The sequence below is a fragment of the Falco peregrinus genome, chromosome 4 (assembly GCF_023634155.1).
Source record: "Falco peregrinus isolate bFalPer1 chromosome 4, bFalPer1.pri, whole genome shotgun sequence".
NCBI classification, from domain to species: domain Eukaryota; kingdom Metazoa; phylum Chordata; class Aves; order Falconiformes; family Falconidae; genus Falco; species Falco peregrinus.
Window position 1 is genome coordinate 59,638,560 of NC_073724.1, and position 20,827 is coordinate 59,659,386.

The 20,827-nt window shown below is 39.2% G+C and overlaps 1 protein-coding gene across 3 annotated transcripts in view; it reads right to left on the minus strand.

Moving 5' to 3' along the window:
* MYO16 (myosin XVI) overlaps window positions 1–20,827 on the minus strand; it is a 412,120-nt gene that overhangs the window by 16,314 nt on the left and 374,979 nt on the right. For 2 of the 3 annotated variants that reach the window (XM_055802518.1, XM_055802516.1), the window contains 2 exons: window positions 9,670–9,828; window positions 4,306–4,397 (listed from right to left, as the gene is read on the minus strand). In XM_055802518.1, the coding sequence (XP_055658493.1) occupies window positions 4,306–4,397; window positions 9,670–9,828 (251 nt within the window). The remainder of the gene's footprint in view (window positions 1–4,305; window positions 4,398–9,669; window positions 9,829–20,827) is intronic. The other variant, XM_055802517.1, reaches the window with a different exon arrangement.

A 20,827-nucleotide genomic window follows, 5' to 3' on the forward strand; every position in this document is an offset into this window, starting at 1 on the left:
CAGTCTTGCTTTTGTTGACTCTGTTTTATCTTGCTGCTGTTTCTGATATTCCAAAGAACTTAAATGTTTCGTCAGTCTTTATGCTCTATTTTTCAAACATACACACTCATAGGAGACATCGAGAACAGAGGAAGCAATAAACACAGTCTGGAGAAGAGAACCCATCAAACTGGCTGAAGAACTGAGAAATGCTTCGTGTAAAACCCAAAGAGCACAGAAGTAATATTTTATACAGCTTTTTTATTTTAGAGGAGGTTTGGTGTTTTAGACCCTGCTAAACAATTTCAACATCTGTGGAGTCTCCAGTGCACTTTGGAATCACTTCCTGGAGTGTGACGGAATAGAAATGACTCTTAGTCATAACAAAATTTTCTACCTAAGCAAGATTTTGGCACAGACAACCAGAAGAAACATCTCTTCCATTTTGGTGGGTTCTTTGCCTCTGGAAGGAAATTATGGGATAAGAATTCAAGACGACAGATCGAAGCACACTTGGAACGTCCAAATTGTTTAAACAAATTACTGAAGTAATTTGAAACAATAAGCATCTAAATAAATTTTAAATCAGTAATTTTAAATCAAGTTTGGAAAAGGAAGTTTTATGCTGTTAAGGGAGCAAGAGGCACAGCTACCAAAAGGTTTTCTGTAGAAGCTAAGTTAATTGCAGTTCTTGCAGCTGATATATGTGGGCTTAGTTGCTAAGAGAAAAGTAGGTTTTCTTGTAAGGGTAGATTAGGATATTGTTTCTTGCAATACTATTTTCTATTTTATTTTTTGAAGATTTCCTTGGCTAGAATGCTTTGATTTACAAGGAAAGAACAAAATGCATGGAAAGTGGTGTGCCGGATTGGTGAAAAAAATACGCGTAGCTCTTCTCTAACAAATAGTTTCTTAAAGATTTACTATCTGAACAAATTAAAGTGCATGAAACTTCCTGATAACTGGTTTGACCCCCAAATTCATGGTTCCATTTTCACCTTCATTGAGGATGAAGATGAAGCTACAGCGTTATATCAGATGTTAGGTTATTTATGGTTTTACGTGGTACTTACTTACAACCTATAGATATAATCACTTGGACATTGTAGATTTCCAACTGTACAGCCACAGAACAATATGAAGGAAAAGGTACTAGTTTAAAAAAAACCTATACTTTGTTCATCTTTTAACATGCAAGGCTTTCGTTTCTTTTGATGTAAGTTCTTTCATTTTTGATGAGACAAAAATCAAACTTTACTTTTAATACACTTCTTTTTCTAGCAAAAGAAAGAAAAATTTTATTGATAACTTTCAAATGAGAAGTATTTTGTTAGTATTTTAACATTTTTTTTTCTATTTTTGTCCTTTTTCATTCTGATAAGAATTGACCTTTAAGTAACCATTGCCCTATAAAAGTAGCATTTATGGCCAACAGCCAACTTTTCTTTGTTTATTTTCAGCATGATCAATTAAGTTGCTGAGTTCACATCTACATGATATTTTATATCTTGGTAATTGCTTCCAAAAGTGTTTGTTAAAAGATTGATCATTATGATGCATGTCGACAGATATTGAGCTGAAGAATTTGCTCTCTGAAGTGTGTAGGTTTGCAGTGTGCAGGAAGCATTAGGCAGTGATGCAGGTAATTATCACCTGATGTGACAACATGATGGGTACTGTAAGCCACAATGCCTAAACTTTAGTTGGATGTATATGAGCCTTGAGATCCTGTAACAAAAATGAAATTAACTAACTCCTGTCACTTCAGTAAGGAACTCGCAGGGAGGTACTAAAACCCCCCCCCCTAAATATTAGAAGTCCCTGAAAGCTAATGAACCAGTTTTCTATAGCTGAAATGACAGAGCATCTACCAAGAGATCCAAGGACCCAGTCTATGTTTCTCTCCCTAAAGCAATTAGTCAATCGGTACCTTCACAGATCTGTGAAACAATCTGTCCTATTTCATACATCTGTGCAAGTATTACTTTAAAGTGATAAGGTTACTGCAGTGAAGCCTGGCAAAGACTTTTACAACAGGGTTGTAGTCACCAGCAGCTAAGAAATGTCAACTGTAATTAAAACCAATCATTTTCAAATATATGCCATGATTTGGAAATGGTGAGGAATGTTTTTACAGTAAGAAATCTTAGCCCTGCGAGCACAGAGTTTTTTAAGATTCTTTTTTCTTTTTGTGGGAGGAAGATTTTTTTCTTTTTCTTTTGGCAACACCATTTTGAAGATGTTTATTCATTAAGGCAATTGTATCAAAAATCACAGAACTGCAGGTTTCTTCTCTAAACTTGTCACAGTTCTTATAGAGCTTGCATTTAGGAATTGTCCCTGCATGTAATTCTGAGTACATGGCATGGAATCTATTTTAAAGATTTGTGAAACACTTTGGCAAAGCATCTTTTTACTGAAAAGTGACATTTAAAAGTACTGAATTGAATTATGTTCAGCTTTTGGCAAGTAGTTTTGGAAAAATCAAAAAATACAAGTTTGTAAATGGTTAAAGACTTGCTTCTAAAATAAAGCATTTATATGATGCAAACTAATTTCACATAAGGATACAGCTTCCATTTGCAAAGATAATAAGATTATAATGGCTCCCCTATACCCAGTTCATTTAACTCTCTGTGTATTGCACCACTGTAGCAATTTAAATGTGATCCTCCTTGATGCCAGGCAATCTTTTTAGCAACAAAGGTGTAAAGTGCTCCAAGGCAAAAGTGTCTTACTGTGTTTTTTATAACTGGAGCAGTGTCTGGGACTCAAATTTTTCATTCACTAGAGAGGGCTCTTTGTCCACTCATGCCTAGTAAGTATTTGGTTGATCATTAAAATAAGGAGACAACTGAAAACATTGCCTCCGGTCATCTTCATAATCACATATCCTCATGTAGTATACTGCATGTGTATATATATATATATATAGAGTGTATATATACTATATATACAGTATACTGGAGATAGCAGAACTCTAAGGTTTACTGTAAGTAGACCTGTACTTCTTCACAATGTGGCTAAAGTACATTTTGGGAGTCTGAGAGGTATGGTGATGACAAAAATTTGTTATTGTGTGCAAGACAATATGCTTATGTGTGCCAGGGCAGCTCTGGCCAATCTCATTTATAGAGCTGAAGAGATTAGTGCAGTGCGAAGTGCTGTCTCGGCACAATTTTTCAACTCAGAATAGGCACTGTAGTTATGCCTGTGCTTTGGATATTGGGATAGAAAATTAAAAAATGAAGATTTTTGTACTAGTTTGCTCACATATTTACTCAGATAAAACCTATTGTTTTTCAAAGCTATGTTAAAGCCAAACAGGATGTTGAAGGCTGAATCCCACTCCTGCTGGAGTCAATGGTCAAACATTCATTTGTTTGGTTTAGGCCAGTATTTTGTTGTAATGACATGTCAGCTGCTCCCTGCAGACAACAAGTAGCTTTTAAATGTGATAAAGTACTTTCCTTACCTTCTGATAAAACAGTCCAGAAACTGTCCCACTGGTTAATGGGAGCTTTCTGTTGAGGAGATTCCTCTCAACTCCAACATATTTTCTCTTTGTACAATATTTGGCATTACTGTAAAATTCTTACAGTTATCTCAAATAATAATAAAAAAAATTACTTGGAACTACACTTTTAGAAAAGTGAAGTGTTCCATATTGTATATAAAATGTTGAGGAAAAGAATGAAGAAAACATATTATGACCAATTTTATTCCTTTTTGTTCACTTAATGCATGCCAAACTTAATTCTGTGTTAAAGTGACATTAACTACACAGAAATTTAAAAGAACCAAAGTGCAAGATTCATACTCCATCTGAATCTATTGCTGTTTTAATTGATAGATATTTTGATTTTAATTCTTACTTATTGATATTTGTATAAGACCAGTGAAAATTGCTTTTAAAGTCTTCACTGCTTTTATATACAAAAGGATGATAAAATTATGTATTTATTCCTATGAGTTTCATTATCGTGCAACTCTTTCTGGTATGAATGAATATCTTGTTAGAGATAACGTCTTGGTCCTTTCAGGGTGAAGAAATATATTTCATGCCTGAAAACAGCGTCCCCACAACCAGCAACAGTAAGTTTCATAAACTGTGAACTCTGAGAACCTTTCAGGATGATTATCCTCCCAACAAAAGAAGTTAAAGAGTAGGTTCATTATTGTCCTTAGCTCAACACAAACCTGTAAAAGAAACCTGCATTTTTCAATGGCAATGCACAAATTTGAATAAAGATACCTTTCAGCATGCAGCTACTATGATTTTTTTCTCTTTTACTGGTTCTCATAGACTGTCAATGAAATATTTACCTGGCTAGTGTGGCTTTCCCTATGTCTTTGAGTCGATGAGCCTGCCGTAGTGCTGGCTGACAGTCTTGAATATTCATTTTCCTCTGGTAAACCTAAAGCAGAACAACACTAATTTATAATCTGACACTTACGCATTGACTGATTTCAGCATGAGGTTCAAAAGACCTTGACATGTTTTACTAAACAAGAATGGGAAAAAAATCACACATTTGCCTGGATATTTACTATTTCCATGCTTACTGAAACTGGAACAATTATGGTTTACGAAGTATGAATAGCATCATAGGTATGCATGCTGGTTTAAAGAAGAGGCAATTGTACTGAAAGAGCCTGCAAATAGCACATTACCTATGTACTGGCCAGGGATTCCTCCTGCAATGCGGAAATCCCTGGCTCCTCTTCCCCTGGCTCCTTTTCATCACAGAAGCAATACAAAGGGAATGGACAACAGGCCTGCGGTTTGCTCTCAAATTAATGTCTCTAGGTCACACAGGAAGTCGATAGTAGGTCCAGGACTTACAATTTCATCTCCTCAGTATAGAGTTTTGTTTGTAATTCTTGTACTTATTGTGCAATCTCCATGTGGGAATTAGCTGCCCAAAATTTAGCTGTGTAAAAACCAGTCATCCAGTGTAAAAGAGGCAGGTGGTCTCCCTCTGGAGTCAAGAGAAACACCTCTGCACAGTGATCCTAGAGCGAGGCTCACTGCCGGCGCTTCCCCATCACTTCTGCCGGAGTGGGAAGACCAGTCACATAGCACTACAGAGGATCTGAAAGGTGGGATGAGGGGAAGCAAAGGCAGAAGCAGAAACACAATGAGTCTATGATAGGTGTTATTGAGCCCCTCACAAACTAGAATCACAGACACTGTGGTAGGTCTGGTATCCAGCAATTTTGGTATTGCTTTGTATAGCACATATTCCAAATTTTCATGCTACTATGGCATCCACAAACAGCATATCGCTACCCCCTTCTTCAGTCAACAGAACACAGCTATCCACCACAAGAAAAGGATTCATCCTGGTGAGAGATATGCAAGTTGAATTGTTTTCAGTTAGATCACCTGAGATTTGCTAACTAGAAATTGATAACATCTAATCTGAAGTATTTGATTTGTCTAGGCATCTACCTTTTGTGTGGCTAAAACTGGGTAAAGTGCTTCTGGGCCTAGATATGTAACTCTTAGATAAGGAAATATGAGGTGAGTCCCACTCGTTGTATATTATGCACAAAATACACAGAATCATAATGGAAACAATTGAAAATTCAGATGCAATGAATCATAAACTACTTATGGGATTATGTACTGCACTAGACATAGTTCTGTTTCGTGTTCATGTTCACTTGTTCAATCACAAAACTGGCATAGAAACAATGTGAAATATTCCTGTCTTACAACTTGCTATTTTCAGTACCAAAAATGCTTTTTATTTTTTTTTGATAATTCAGCATGAACGCTTACATAGTTACTGATATATGATTAACTCATGAAAATGTAAATTGTACAAATAATGCCATAAAATAACCTGATTTTGTGAGAGAAATCGAACATGAATTTTAAAGAGAAGGAATGATCCTTATTCCTTTTTGTCCTCTACCCTGCTTTTAGCATTCCTCTTATAATGGTGCAACTCCACAGCTTTGTAACTAGGGACAGCTGGGGTTTTTTTTGTTATTTGTTCTTTTGAATAAAGCCTGTGTAAAGTATTCATAAATATGGATTTTCTTCTGCAGCTTCAAATCATGTGGAATTCCTTTGGACACACACAAACAGTGAAGAAGGTGGAACCCCTGCTTGCAGCTCAGGAGTAAGGTCAAATCTTGTCAGAATCCAGCATTTCAGTCCTTTCTTGCCTGGTGCAGAGAGTGAGGGAGTCTGACCCTGTTCTCGCAGTGACTTGGACTATGTGCTGTTTTCGAGGTGGAGCTGTCACTTTTTGAAGCTGGTGCATGATATATTAGGTATGTACTGGGGTAAGGTCTGATGTTCAAAGTCTCCAGTTACTAGGCTTGTAAAATACATGTAAGTTACCACTATTCCTTTCTTACCGATATTAAATACCCTGTCCTGCAACTTAAAATTTTCCCTCAGCAAAATTACATATTTTTTGGTCAAATGAAATATTTGAAACAAATTTCCCTCCAAAAATCCAGGTTTTGTCCACACAAAACAAATCCTTTTTTTTTTTTTTTTTTTTTCCAAATAATTTCCTGAAGTAATAATTTATTTTCACGGATCCAGTTTGGATACAACTCAAACAAAACAATAAAAAAATATCTAAATTTCAATGCCAATTGCCTTTTAAAAGTAGGTGTTATTTATTTCATTCAAATAAAAGATATAATGTAAAATATTTTCATGATTCTAAACCATCATAAGTGAATGAAAATACTTTCCTAGGCCAGCAGCACATTTTGAAAAGCTACTGCTTTTGCACTATATTCATACACTTCAGTATCTACTGTCCCTGACAGCCTTGAGCTAAGAATAAGGTTATCAATGATTTTCTGTTTATTTCTATGAAAAGCTATGATAAAGGTCTTATCAAATAAGTAAAGTTTCCATGTACAGCAACAGCACGTTGTCACAGACATGGCAAGCAGAGGCTTGGTGCATTTTGGAAAGATAAATGGAGTAGTTGATTACATTCTGAGAGTTTTCCTTTACGTACACCTAAATAAATATTAGGATACCACAGCTGTGCATTGAATAAGACCTTGCTTAATTCAGCACAAGGTTGGAAGCATCAGTTTAGCATGGGTCAGGGGCAGAACTACAGGAACATAAGTTAATCAGGGGTTCAGGCTGGAGCACAAATTACACCATCTGGACTGGGCTTTCTTGCAACTATTCTCAAGTTACCAAAAGTCAGTCTAATTTGGCAATTCTTTGGCAGGGTTATGCTTCCTAATATTATTACTGAAATTATATGTGGTGGTGAAAATGATACCAGGGAATACGATTCAATCAAAAATCTCTAACTGCAGAAGTTAAATGAAAGAAATGCATTCGATTTTTTTCACATAATCAAGAATATGGCCTTGTCCCAAGCAATATGTGTATTCAAACTAGAAACCCAATCCTTTACCCACTTACTCTCTGTAATGCCTTTTCTATATTGCTTCAAAGGAAGATCCCACACTCAGTCCCTGATCTTCTTCCTATACTTGCTATTTCCCACTTCTGCCCTGTTCTCAGATCCTCCTCTTGGGATCCTTCAGATAAATAGCTTGCATCTCAAATATTGAAATCTAGTTCACAGGACATCTAGAAGCAGTCCTGTGGTTCCAGACAACCTCTGGTCTCATAGGCTTTGCTACCCCCAAACTGGAGACCCTGCATCTCCTGAACTCCAACATCCGTATTGGCAAAACAACAGCAACACCACAGAGTCTCTGCGTCTTCACAGCTGTGGCCACACATAATCCCCCAAACCTTCTACCTGCCTCCATGATTCTGCATTCACACACAGGCTGGATCTACTGATCAACTCCACTTGATACATGGGCTGCTGGAGTGTGAAAGAGGCATCACCAGGAAAGGCAAGACGTAAGGCTGTATGCTGAACGGTATGTAGCCTGTGTCATGGTGACATGCCCCTTTTCTGTCAGGTTATCTGCTGTGACACCGCTCCCATTCTGTGACTTGTTGCCTGATGTGCTTAGACCTGGTGGTAAGTTTCAAGAGGCTATATAGCAGAGTGTAGCCCACAGGTGACCTCCTTAGAATGGCTACCTTCTTGACAGCTAAAGCTAGACAAGACTAATCTCCTTACCTGAATAATGCATAAGGCTTCTGGTGAAACAGGCAGGTTCTTACAGTTACTCTTATGCCAATCTGCATAAACTATATAGTGAGTCCAGTCACATGGATCTCCGTACACAAGCAGCGGACCTCAGTTATAAATGAAAAGGAATAACCAGAGAGGCATCCTTTGAGGGACAGCAGTGTGCCAACGAAGCTGGATGAACAGGTGCCTGTATGACCATTAGGCACAATGCAGCACAATGCTCCTTCGGCCCCATGGGCTGCCTCTATCTACTCTAATTTTCACTTGGGTTACAGAGAGTAAGTACCTCTACAACACACTCCACTGGGGGTAAAGAACTGTCAGATATCTGGGGAATTTCTCCCTTTCACTAACCGAAGGCTAGGTCACCTCAGTCACTTACTACAGTTGTCATATTTCAACATTCCACTTAATGATTACACACTCCTTTGTATCCTGTTTGGTACTAATGATAACTAATTTCTGTAAACTTTTATCTGCCGTGTCTGAGTGTCTCCCACCAGAGGATCTGTTGTTTTGGGTGATTTAGGATCACAACTTTCAGCATTGTAACGTAAAAGGTTATTATAGGCTTTCTGATTACTCTTTCTGTTTGGACAAGAAACAGCACAAAAGCTTGCTCTTTCAGACTAAAAACTCTTGGTGAGCGTGGAAGATTTGTGTCAGAAAAGTCACATTTGATAGCACAGACCTGTAGAAAGATATGACTCCTAATATTAAAAATCAACTAAAGAAGAGGATTACATTATATAAAATGAAAAAGCAACTTCTATTGAAATTCTGAACTAACAGCAGTACCAGAAACTAAACTCAGCTTCTGAAAGCAACACAGCATTAATCTGTGAATGAATTTCGCTTGACCTAATATTTTTTCCCTTTGATTTTTCCAGCATAGCTTTCAAACTACCAAGTGTATTATGCCTAGTTCTACCCTTAATGGTAAAGGCTATACAACTGTTCTGCTTACACAAACCATATTTAGCCTTAAGTTTTCAGGATGAAAATAACTTTACCCAGTGCCATGCAAGTATTTAGACATCTGTTTCTGCGTATTTGATCAAAATAAATACTTTCTATTTGTCTTGTGCCTGTTCATACTTGTGTATTTGTATTGTGTGATTTTATGCAATACAGCCATTATATCCTTAGGATTTATTCTTTCTGTCATTACTCTTGCACAATTTTGATCATCTTGTTGCAATGATAAACAATTTGTCATTCACTAGTAAGGCACCTGTAGCAAAGGGAGATCCTGATTTCCCATTTTTGGTCCCACTTGTGTTGATTATAGCATCAAAAATCTCAAATTTCAGTCCTCCATGACTCAGGATGCTTATAGACTGGGAGCTGAGCTAACTACAAATTCCTCAACAGAGGCTGTTTTATTTTCTTCACATTCAGCTTTTATTGGAGAGGGGTTTATAGTTCACACATATAAAGTTAAGCCAGTTCCAGAAACATAGATATTTCACATCTCAGAAGATTCCAGCTCGACTATATCTTACAAAGTTCATTCAAGGAAACACTTCAGTAATTTCATGTTAGAAGAGCTTTGGGATTAAAAATTGCTTACCATTTGATACTGAATTCCCATTTTCAGCAGTCACAGAACTGGACAGTGGATTAGATGACTGAGTTCCATGGTTATTTGCATTCTTATCCTGGGTTTCTGATCCAATACCTGATGTATTTGGATCTTCCCTGCTCCTTAAATTCAGATTAGTTTCAGCACCTGATGCAAACAGAGAAAAAGCTTGTCAGCTTCCTATTAACTAGTGGCTTTCACATATAAGTAGAAATAAACTAACACAGAGAAACCAAATTACTTTATCACATTAATTGAATTAATCACTAAATTCATGAGTCCAGTGATAAATGTGGAAGGTTTAAGCCAGTGATTTTTGCAGGGTTTTTCTTTTTTCATTGTTAATGTTCCACTTGCAGCCATCTAAAGTTTATGGAAGTGAAAGGCATTATAAAATGCCATTTGTACTGTTTCTTTTCACACAAAAATCAGATGATAAAGCTCAGCAAATGTTTGTATTTCCTCTATTTTAGATTGCATTCTATTTTGCATGCGTTCATATACCACTGCCATCACTGTAATGCTTTCACCATTGCATTAGGTGGTACTAGCAACAGCTATAACAGAGGTTTAGTTTTTCTGTCTCCTACCACAAGAAACAAAATGGCTTTTCATACGAAACTGTATGTAGCAGCGTTCCTCCCAGCAGAGCCTCCCCGTGGGCATTATTTACCCTGCCTCAGGGCTCTGCATCCATCAATCATAATTTTCTATAAAGTTCCAGGTTTTTCTGTCATAGCCTTTTAGTTACATTTCTTCAAGACATCAAGAGGAGGTCTGATCCTGTAGGAGTTCCCAAGCTATGTACAATGCACAGGCATTTCTTCAAAGAGAAGGGCAAAACCCTTCTCTTTCTTTCCTCTCTGACTGACAGCACATCCATGCAAAGCAGAACAGCTCAGCTCACATCAAAGTGCCTGGAGCTGGCTCTGAGCTTGCCTGGCTTTGTCAGCCCCAAGAAACAGGGCTCAGCCATCAGCTGTGCCCGAGTGGTGCTCCCCACTGGAGTTGAGGGGCTGAAGCCAGGTTTGTATCCCAGAGTCAAGACTGTGAATGCATGGGGATGGTAGGAGAGACCCACACTGCAGTTCTGGCATGCCAGGCTATCCCCACTCCACCCCCGTGTGGCAGGGCTGTTGAGGCTGCATGAAATGCTGCACTGGCAAGGCTATGGACATTTTAAATGGATTTTTCTCTCTTTACTGTGTTTCTCTTAATTTTGCAGTGAAAATATATGCATACTCTTTGCTTGCTGTAGTCGGGTTTGTTTCACAGAAGACAAAGCTGAATTCAGTTCTCTGTTTGGATCCATTTCAGATTTCCTAACTGCTTCCACCTGCTCTGAGAGCTGGCCTTAGCTGCGGGGCTGACATATTATGGCTGACCTGGGTGCAGAGGTCCTATTTAGCACTCTAAAATGGAAATTTTTCCTCTAGGACAGCTCTCAAAGAGGTAATCCTTGGTTTTGGGTGTGTCTGTCTAAGCTTTGTCATAATGACAGTAACAACCAACAGAGGTCAAAAGACTAGCTATTAAACCCAACATTACAGCGTTCACGCATACTGCCAATGACATCCTCAGCTCTCCCAAAGATAGAATACATTCTTACGAGTCTTGAGCACATGAACATTTTTCAAGGGGAAAGAAAAAACATTTTCTCACCAGGTAACAGATACCTCACCTGCAGATTTTCAAACTTGATGTTGACTGCACAGCTGATTTTTCATTTTTATGCCTGAACTGAAGAAAACCCACCTGGTTTATAAAGTACCAACATTTAAAAAGTGAATTCATTAAATGAAAACTATATATCCATTCTGTTTAACTTGAAATGTTTTGTTTCATTGAAAAGGTCTTTGTTATTTTTGCTTAGCTTTTAGTTATCTAACTCTGAATCTTTCCTAACATTTCCTCTTCTAACAAAAAAAGCTTTCTTGAAAAGTCAAGAAGTTTGTTTCCAAGCTGTCAGAATAAAACATTCCAATGGTTCTTTTGCTCCATCCCTTGCCCTCATTCCCTGATCATTTTTGCCCGATCTGACTGGAGTGTTTTAGTGGCACTGTTTCATAAACTGCATATTTAGGCAAAAGTGCTACGCATTGAAAAAATTAGGCCAGCTCTACGCACAGTATCTGACTTGGGAAAGGCAGTAGAATCAGAGTCTGAGCTGAAAAATGCATACAGTACAATTATGAGAGCATGCCTGATTTAGCTTTTGTACAAGCAAGTTGACTGCAAAATGCATCTTTGCAGCTCATATTAAATTTGTCTGAAAAGGAAATGTCACTTTTAGATGTTAATAGTCAGTGCAGTTGCCTATAGATCATAATCCACCTACATAATTATTGTGCCACCTTTTACATAAAGAGTCTCAGGGGAAGTGGCTGGGATCCTTATCTTTCTTGATATCCGAAAGATTTATTGATTTGCCTGACATCTGCAATTCATTTGAGAATGTGCAAGTGGAAAGACTTTTTCTTGCATTCCTGTTTGCAGAAGCCTTTGTTTCACAGGTACATTGATATCTTTTCATGGCATTCATGAAGGGTTCTCGGAAAATAAAAGGTTATATTTTCTCCTTTGTATCTCTAAAATGAAATACTACAAAGAATTGTGGATAGCTACTATTGAGCTAAAATATCATGCTAGATTGGCAGAAACAAGTAGTGGACAGAGATGCAACATATCTTTTGGGACAGCTATCTACAGATCTGTTATCCCATTTGCTTTATTCAGTCATTGTAAGAAATGCACCCTTTAGTTTCTAAACAGAAGACTATATAAAGAAAATATATGTCATAGTGCCTTATTTAATTAATCCTGAGGGTGGGAAAAAAGCCTATATTTTGTTTCAAAATAATCTGGATTATATAAAGATACTTGTACTAATTTCCTATATATAGGCATCTTCCAATCACCATTGGAGCAGTTTCATGTGAGTCCACAGAAAAAGTGTAGCTGCATATGTTGGCTGACGTCTAAAAGACTCCTGGTGTAGCCAGACTGTGTCCCTAGCAAACAAATACTGCTTATTTATTTTGGACTTTGTGTAAAATGGCTGAGTTTCTCAAGAAAATATTTTCTATAAATAGGATAACAAGAGGATAACAAGGTGTAACTAGCAAACTGTCCCAGTGCTGCAAAACTTATCTGGGATCATTGGGCAATTCATGTTGGAAGGGAGCTCAGGAGGTCCCTCATGCACCCCTGCTCCAAGCAGGGCCAGCTGTGGGATCAGACCAGGTTGCTCAGGGCTTTGCCCAGATGGGTCTTGAAACCCCCCAAGGATGGAGCCTGCCCACCCCCCCGGGCAGCCGGTCCCTCTGCCCACCCCCCGGCCTGCCTGCCCTCACGGGGGAGAGGTTTCGCACCCAGCCTGAACCCCTCTCGTTTCAGTTCACGCCTGCTGTACCTTGTTGCCCTGCTGCCCCCTCCCCATCCCCTCCCCGTAGGCACTGGGGTGGCTGTGAGGTGCCCCTGAAGCCGTCTCTGCCCCAGGCTGGACAAGCCCCACTGCCCCAGCCGCTGCTCACAGGGACACCCTCCAGCCCTGAGCATCATGGGGGTGAACTCACCCCAAGTTGTCAGCATCTTTCTGTGTTGAAAGGTACCCAGTACCAGAAAGGTACGCCACAGTACCCAGATGTGGTCTAACAGGTCCTGGCCAGAGGAGACACCCCCTGGCCGGAGCTCCCAGCGGTGCTCCTGATGTTGCAGCCCTGGATGTGGCTGGCCATCTCTGCAGCCAGGGCTCGCTGCCAGCTCCTGCCCAGCTCCCAGAGCCCCCAGCATTCTTTCCCCAGACTGTCTGTCCCCAGCCTATATCATTATAAAAGGTAATTCCGTGCCAGGTGCAGGACATTGCGGTTTTTTTCCCCAATAAGTTTTAACATGCCAGAAGGCATTGACTTTATCTTCTGTGCTGGATTATGTCTCTCCATCCCATCTCCCCACTACTCAAAATATCCCTGAGCATAACAAAGATGTCTCATGACTTTGTATCACAATATTATTATTCCACACAATTTATAATTGTGCAGTGGTATCTTAGATGGACATACTGTGGACAATTACAAAAGATATAGGGAAGCCCTCTATTAATACTAAAGACTTAGAAAACCCCCACTGATTCCTATTTTATCCATCAAGTATCGGTCTGAAATTCACTTCACTTTCATGTTTTCCCAGTCACCTAATATAGAAGTTTGGACTTTTATCCACATTAATGTCAGCCTCCTCCTGCTGCCATGAATCTCTGCAGATACAAGTATGCACTGCTCTCCCATTACTCATCAACATTCTGAAACTATCAGAAATACTTTAGGATACAGAAAAAGAAAAAACTATGGTTCCTACAGCTGAACATCTTCACCAACGTGCTGAATGTTAGCTTTTTGTTCAGATTTGTGCTCTGCTGTTCTCACCAGATGGATGCATTATTTACCATGTTCTTTTTTTTTTTTTTTTTTTAAGTAACATCATCTTAACAATTTCCAGCTAGTAATAAATGTTATTTCAAAAGTCATCCATACCTACTTTTGAGACACTACCTACAGAGAGGTATCAGCTGTAAGAGCATGGTGGGAGTTCGTGTTTATAAAAGGAATACAAGCTTTAAGTGAAAACCCACAGACTTCGCAACAGTGAAGAGCATTTGGATTACTATTTTGGCAAAATGACTTTGCCAAAAAGATACCTGTGACAGTCAAATTCTGCTCTGACTAATCTTGCAGTTAGTGAGGATGTATGGACCACTAGGATGTACGGATGTCTGGATTGGGGACATAATTTGCCTCTCAATTGCAGCATAGTTAATAACTGGAATAGCATGTACAGTACTTTTAATCAGAGTATGACAAATCAAAGTGTAACAATAATTTCCTTACAAGCAAGCTTTGTATTCCAACAGATCCATAATTAATTACATCAACATTACTTGAAAAGTGTAAGAGGAAAGGTATGCAAAAGAGGCAGCTCACAGAATCCACATTTGCTAGTTATCCTCAGTGTTCCTGGAAGAGATTGAGTTTAAAACTCATGGCAAAGTCCTAAGGCACAGGATAGACTGAAATTTCACTTATTTTGGAAATAAAAGTGAGAGTATGGCAATCATGGACATGATTTAATATATCTGCTTTTCATTTCCCTTTTTGAGTCATTATCTCACTCTTAAAAGAAACCCAGTGCACTGAGAGTCTAGATGACAGATTTTTTTTTTTTTTTCAAAAGAATAACTTAAACTCTTTTAATTGAGCTATGGCTTCCAAATATCCTATTATAAAACTCTTCTTTCTGAAACATAAAATGAGGGATCCCAAACATCATAGTTATTTCATAAGCTGTATTTAGCCTGAATTAATGCTGTTATCACCAAATTAGAAGATGGGCCAGTATAGGCTCTATTCAGATGACAGATTAAAGTGCAATACTGAAACATTTTGAGAAACTATTAATTTTGTAAGGAAAATATGCATTTAGTCTATTTAATAAAGCCTAAAGCGAAGTATAAATCAATGACTGATATCAGCATTTAGGTGGAATCACCACAGACTTTTTGTGCAGCAAGACATGGAAAACCAGTATATTATTAAAAGCCTGACAGTAACTCACCTGGTTGGTTTGTATTTTTTCCCGTCCTTGTTTTTGCTCTCCTTTCTTTACAAGTAGGTATATCCATAGCCTATATCTGTCCCCATATGATCTTTTTTCAAATACTCCTTTTAACATTTAGTGCTCATTTACAGTCTGACTGAAAACTCATTAATGACAACAGAAGGGCTCCACTGCTTTCAGTGGGGTTTGGATCAGATTCATGCTTACCTTGGATGCTTTGTGCAGCACTGCCAAAGCGCCGAGGGATTCATCACACAGGGTAAATACAGAGGGCCTCTTGCTTTGTCTATCCTGGTAACTCAGATGTGATTGTACCTGTTCTCTGGCCCTGAGGCAAATGATAGAGACCTTGTCTATACCGTTACACTTTCTTGCCCTTCACAGCAGAGAGGCTGCATCCAAGTTGTCTACTGGGAATAGTCCCTGGCCTGTGCCGATTCCTGAACCATGCCCAGATCTATCTGCAGGGCAGCCAGCCTGCCAGGTCCCAAACCATGCCAGGGACTGCTCTAGCACTGTGACCACGCAGAGGATTGAGCTGCCATTCCCAGGACACTCCCCAGCACTGGCTCTCTACTAAAACAGACATAGCCTTTCACCTTGACAGCACCTGTTAGCACAGTCAGCAATCAGTGGTCAATATTAAGTCCATCTCAGGTAAAAAAAGGAAAAATATGGAAGAAAAACAACCTCAAACCAGATGGGCCTAGTGGGGCACTGAACTGTTGTACAGTTTCTGCTAAGCTGCATTCAAAAGTTTCATCCTGACAGTAAGGGGAAAGCAGCTTCTTAGTTTTGCTGTAGTGTAAATGGAAATCATACACACACACACCCCCCCCAATCTGATCTGGCTTGTACCTGGACCATTCTTTCAAGGTGCATGCTCCTTTTCATCAGTTAAACAGAGAGTTAAGGCTGAGTTCTCAGCTGAGGAATTTCAGTGCCACAAGCTAGGCAGGATGTATCTAGGTCCTAAAATAGAAACAATCTCTGTCCTGATCAACAAAAAACATCAGCCCCGTGAAACAGAAACCACAAATATTATAGAAAAAACTTAAAAGCTTTTCCACAAAGGAACAAAACCTACAAAAATATGTAACACATATAATTATGCAAAGAAATATGAAAAAAGGGGGAAATAGTTCCCCTTCTTATCATTTAATGTCTTAAATAAATCCCACAATAATGTAAAATATTATTTCTTCGTTCATGGAAAACATTAATTTCTGTAACTAATAATCAATACATGGTTTTAGTTAACAAGATCCACAGGTGTTCATACTTCATTAACAACTATGAAATCTGGAAAACACAAACATTGTGGCAGATAAATTAATGTCTTACAGGAGGAGAAGCTTTCTGTACCTGGGCTGCTATGGAATCTAAAAGCTAAATAGCCTGATCTCCTTGAAACCCATGGCTGGCATCCAGCAAAATGGAAATTTCAAATCAAGCAGCTTGTCATTATACATGTGAATAAGAGAGAACTGATCGATCCTATTAACCAGCATATGAAAGACAAGTTGTTGCAGACAGAAGGAAATCCTGACCTGTGCTCTCACTCTTGGGAGAGTCAGGAATACACTGAATCCTAGTGGCCAACCCTGAATACTTGTTACATTTACTGTGGTAAGTGGATATGGTGAAGTGATGGAAAAAAAAAAAAAAAAAAGAAGATGGCAACTGCAGAAATCATGCAGATATTTTTTGGATGAAGGAAAGGGAGAGGAAGGTTAAATAAGAACAGGCCATTTCATTTTGGCATGAGTGTTTACCACTGCATTTTGTTGCACCTTGACAATTGCACTTGGCATTTTCTGTTTTGCTCTGACTTACTGTCGAGACATCCTTGTCCATGGCATTTTCTAGCTACCCTCAGCACATGTTGTCTTGGGTGTCCTTTCACCGGATAAATGCATATTGCTTCAGAGTAGTTCAGTTTACCCACACGAAGTCACACTGTGACCTGCTGTAGCATGACTGTTTACTTTGTCTACTGAGAGATGGAGGCAAGCAAATGCATCTTATTTGCTGAAAGAAATGGAGCAGGATGAAAACTGTCAAGACAGGATTCCCCCAGCCTATTAGCCTGTACTGCGTGTCTCACTCTCATGGCTGTGCTGCCGGCTGCTGCTGCCATCAGAGGCAATAATTATCCATTGATTTATTTCACCTCACAAAGCCTGCCCTTATAGCGGCAATTGTCCAGGATTTCCCCCTGCAACAATGCTCCTAGGATAGGCAGCAATGAATTTGTACTGCCACGTCCAGCACCCTTTATCTCTGAGCTGTGTAAGTGGAGTTATCAGAGAGTGCTACAAGCCACTCCAGAAGGCACATTCTTCAACGGAGCAGGCAAATATGGAAACGTAAACTACTTCTTTGCTCTGGGAAGCTGCATTTGTGGAAGCTTTGTATGAAGACTGGAAAGCAAAGAGAGGAGACAGATGCCATGAAGAACATCAGAAGTGACAAAACTCACTCTGCTAGAGGTAAAGACCTCCTCTGAAGAATATTGTGTTAGTGTGACCTCAACCCCAATCTGCCAGAGTTTGGAAGATAAGGCTGGTAGTGAGAAGGAAGTTGTTGAAGCAGCTGCAGGAACTCCTGGGTCTGGTTCGGCCTTTAAGAACCATCATCTCAATCACTTTTTTGTAAATCGCTTCACAGCTATGGAGAGTATGGACCTAGAACAGAAAGGTTTTTTCTGCTTGCTTCTCTGATGGACTTGTGCTGGTGGGAAGATAGTGGTCTTATTTTACATTTACTTCAGTGACAATCATTACAAGCTACAAACCTTTCCCTCTCTCCTGGAAGTAATGTTAGGGACATCTCTGGGTCAGGTAAACTTTCAGAGTTGGTGGGAGGGACAACGCAAGCGCCTTCATTCCCTGTCTACAGGACTCTGGATTGTTCGAATTAGGCTTGTTCCCAACAGGAGACAAAGACAGCTCTGCTGAAGTGGAGGAAACAGCCTTCTTAAATAGTGGTAATGGATGAAGGATATGTGGACAGGCTGCTTGATAGTATTTGGGCAAGAACTTGGAACACCTTTTTAATGCAGCAAGTGTGCTAGAGTCCAGCCAGCGCACGTGTTTCAGAGACTGGGGATTTCATTCACCAGTCTTCTCTAGAAACTGATCTCTGCAGACCTTCCTGAGATCCATTACTAACCACAGAGGGCAATAAAGAGGGCAGCACTGCTTGGGACAATTTCCTGCCTTAGGAGAAGCATTTCTTCCCTCCATATTCCTATGTTCCCCACCTTTTCATGTCTAATATGGAAAAAAGTAGCTGATTTTACTCTGTAATACTTATGTTTACTGTTAGGTGTGTTGACTGGCTGACCAAAGTCTATTTCTTGTGTTTGTTTGGTTAAAAAACTGCTCGTGTGCTGGAAAAGGAGGCGGCAACTCGGTAAGAAATGCAGCCACTCTTTTTAAACTGTTTTCTTTTAACTAATGTGGATGCAGCAGTTCTTTTTGAAGCCAAACGTTTATGTTTGTTTACATTTGTGTGTGGTATCTCAGTAACAGAACAGCCATTACTGCTGGGCTTTAGCTGCTGTGGGAAGGAATTATGTGATGAGACACTGTCTCAACCTTCCTCCCCCTCAAACACAGTTGCAAATATTGTAAAAATAAACAAACAAAAAAACCCCAAACAAACAAACAGACAGGGATTTGCTACTGCCAACAGCATCACATCAGTTCTATTTACTTTTCCCACAGAATACTTCTGCAGAGATTTTTCGGGATCTCTCTCATACCAGCTCTGGCATTGACTGCAATGCAGAAGTCAGCATAAGTGACTGTGTTCGGCAGAAAAACTGTTTGAGCGGATCCTGAGGGACGATCCAAGGAATATATTTGGATCATCTGTACTGTAATCCTGCCCACCAAACAGGGACAGCTATACTGGAAAACCTCTTTAACAACATTACCGATTTGTTCAAAGTGATCTTCTGAAATAAAAATTGAATTTAGATATTCTTTAGATTCTTTTTAAGTTAATTTTGAAGGGATACAGTGATGGACAATGACACCTCCGTAAACCTCAAAGCATAAACATATGGCTGTCATGGATGCAGTGTGATAAGCACCCATACTGTGCACAAACATAGCCAACCTGTGGCTAAAAACTGTCACTACATGCTACTAGTATGTCAGCATCATACTGCAACCAGCCCTTAAGGGATGAGCTAAAAGAAAAAATGACATGTGGAACTTCAGGTCTAATTTTTTCATGGTTTTTTTCTTGTAAAAAATGCACCACACAAATAATTTTCCTGATTTTCATTTTAAAATAGAAAACCTCAAGCCAAAAGGGCACTGAACTTGAAGGTCTCTTTATTTTCCCACTCACTAGTGGGCCCAGGGAGAACAAAGATGCCCCACATTGCTACTCCTACTTCCAGTGCTCCACTTCCAAACACTCTCGAACCCTCTCAACAGCAGAGTGCAGCGGTGTGGAGAGAGCATGAGGGTCAGGGCACCCTCATGTTTATGACCAACTCTTTTTCCCAGTCTCTTTCCAGCTATCTTCTCTTGCTTCTCCATCCAGCCCCACAAAATGCTGGTGCTGGAACTGGAACACAATCCACACATGTGGGTCGATAGAGTTTCGTGGTGAATGGCATGAGTCCTGTCAAGAACTTTGGGTCATCACTGAGGGGCTGGAGTTTGCGCAGTCACAAATGCATTGCTCTGGGATACCTCAGCCAGTGAGTTTAGAAGTAGCCTGGTTTATTTATAACGCATCTTTGGTTGCTGTGAAGACATACTTCTATATGACAACCTGACCAGTGTTGAAATGGCCAGTCTTGAACTTACCTAGGTCCAAAATAAAAAGTCAAAACATTTAATTAACATTACCAGTAAGAAAAAATTACTATGTTTGAGGCCATCCATTTCAATGCTTTCCAAACAGTTTTGAAAGACTGGACATGAAAGAATATTTATTTCTGCACAGAATTTCAGATAGCTTGATTTTCATTCCAGGGCAAAACAAAAATAAACATCACAATCTTGACATTTTCTGTGAAATGGAACTATTCTCTACTGAGGCTCTATGCAAAAGATGACTTAATGCTGAGGTGGATGTAAATAAGTTAAGAGCATCTGAACAGATTTCTTACTCGGTTGAGAATTTAATTAGAGACTTTCACTAAAATCTGTGTTCAAATTTCCCTCTCCACTATGTCCCAAATGCCTGTAGAACTGTAGAATCAAGTGACAGGACGTTTACTGCCAAATAGCCACATACATGGTTGGCATCAGGAATGGAAGTGTACCATGATTCAACTTCCTTGCTCTCTCAGATATGGCTAATTTCTCACATTAATGTATCTTTGGTTTACAATGACTGATGTAGTCGTTCCTAAACAAAGTCCTTCATGGTTCTGCATCTTGGATCATAAATAAAGAATACTGAAGACTGTTTACTATTCAAAGAAGCACACAACACTGTCAGTAATGAGACAACTTCCTAAACCACTGCTGAATTTCAAACAATGATGTTCCATCAAGTGGTG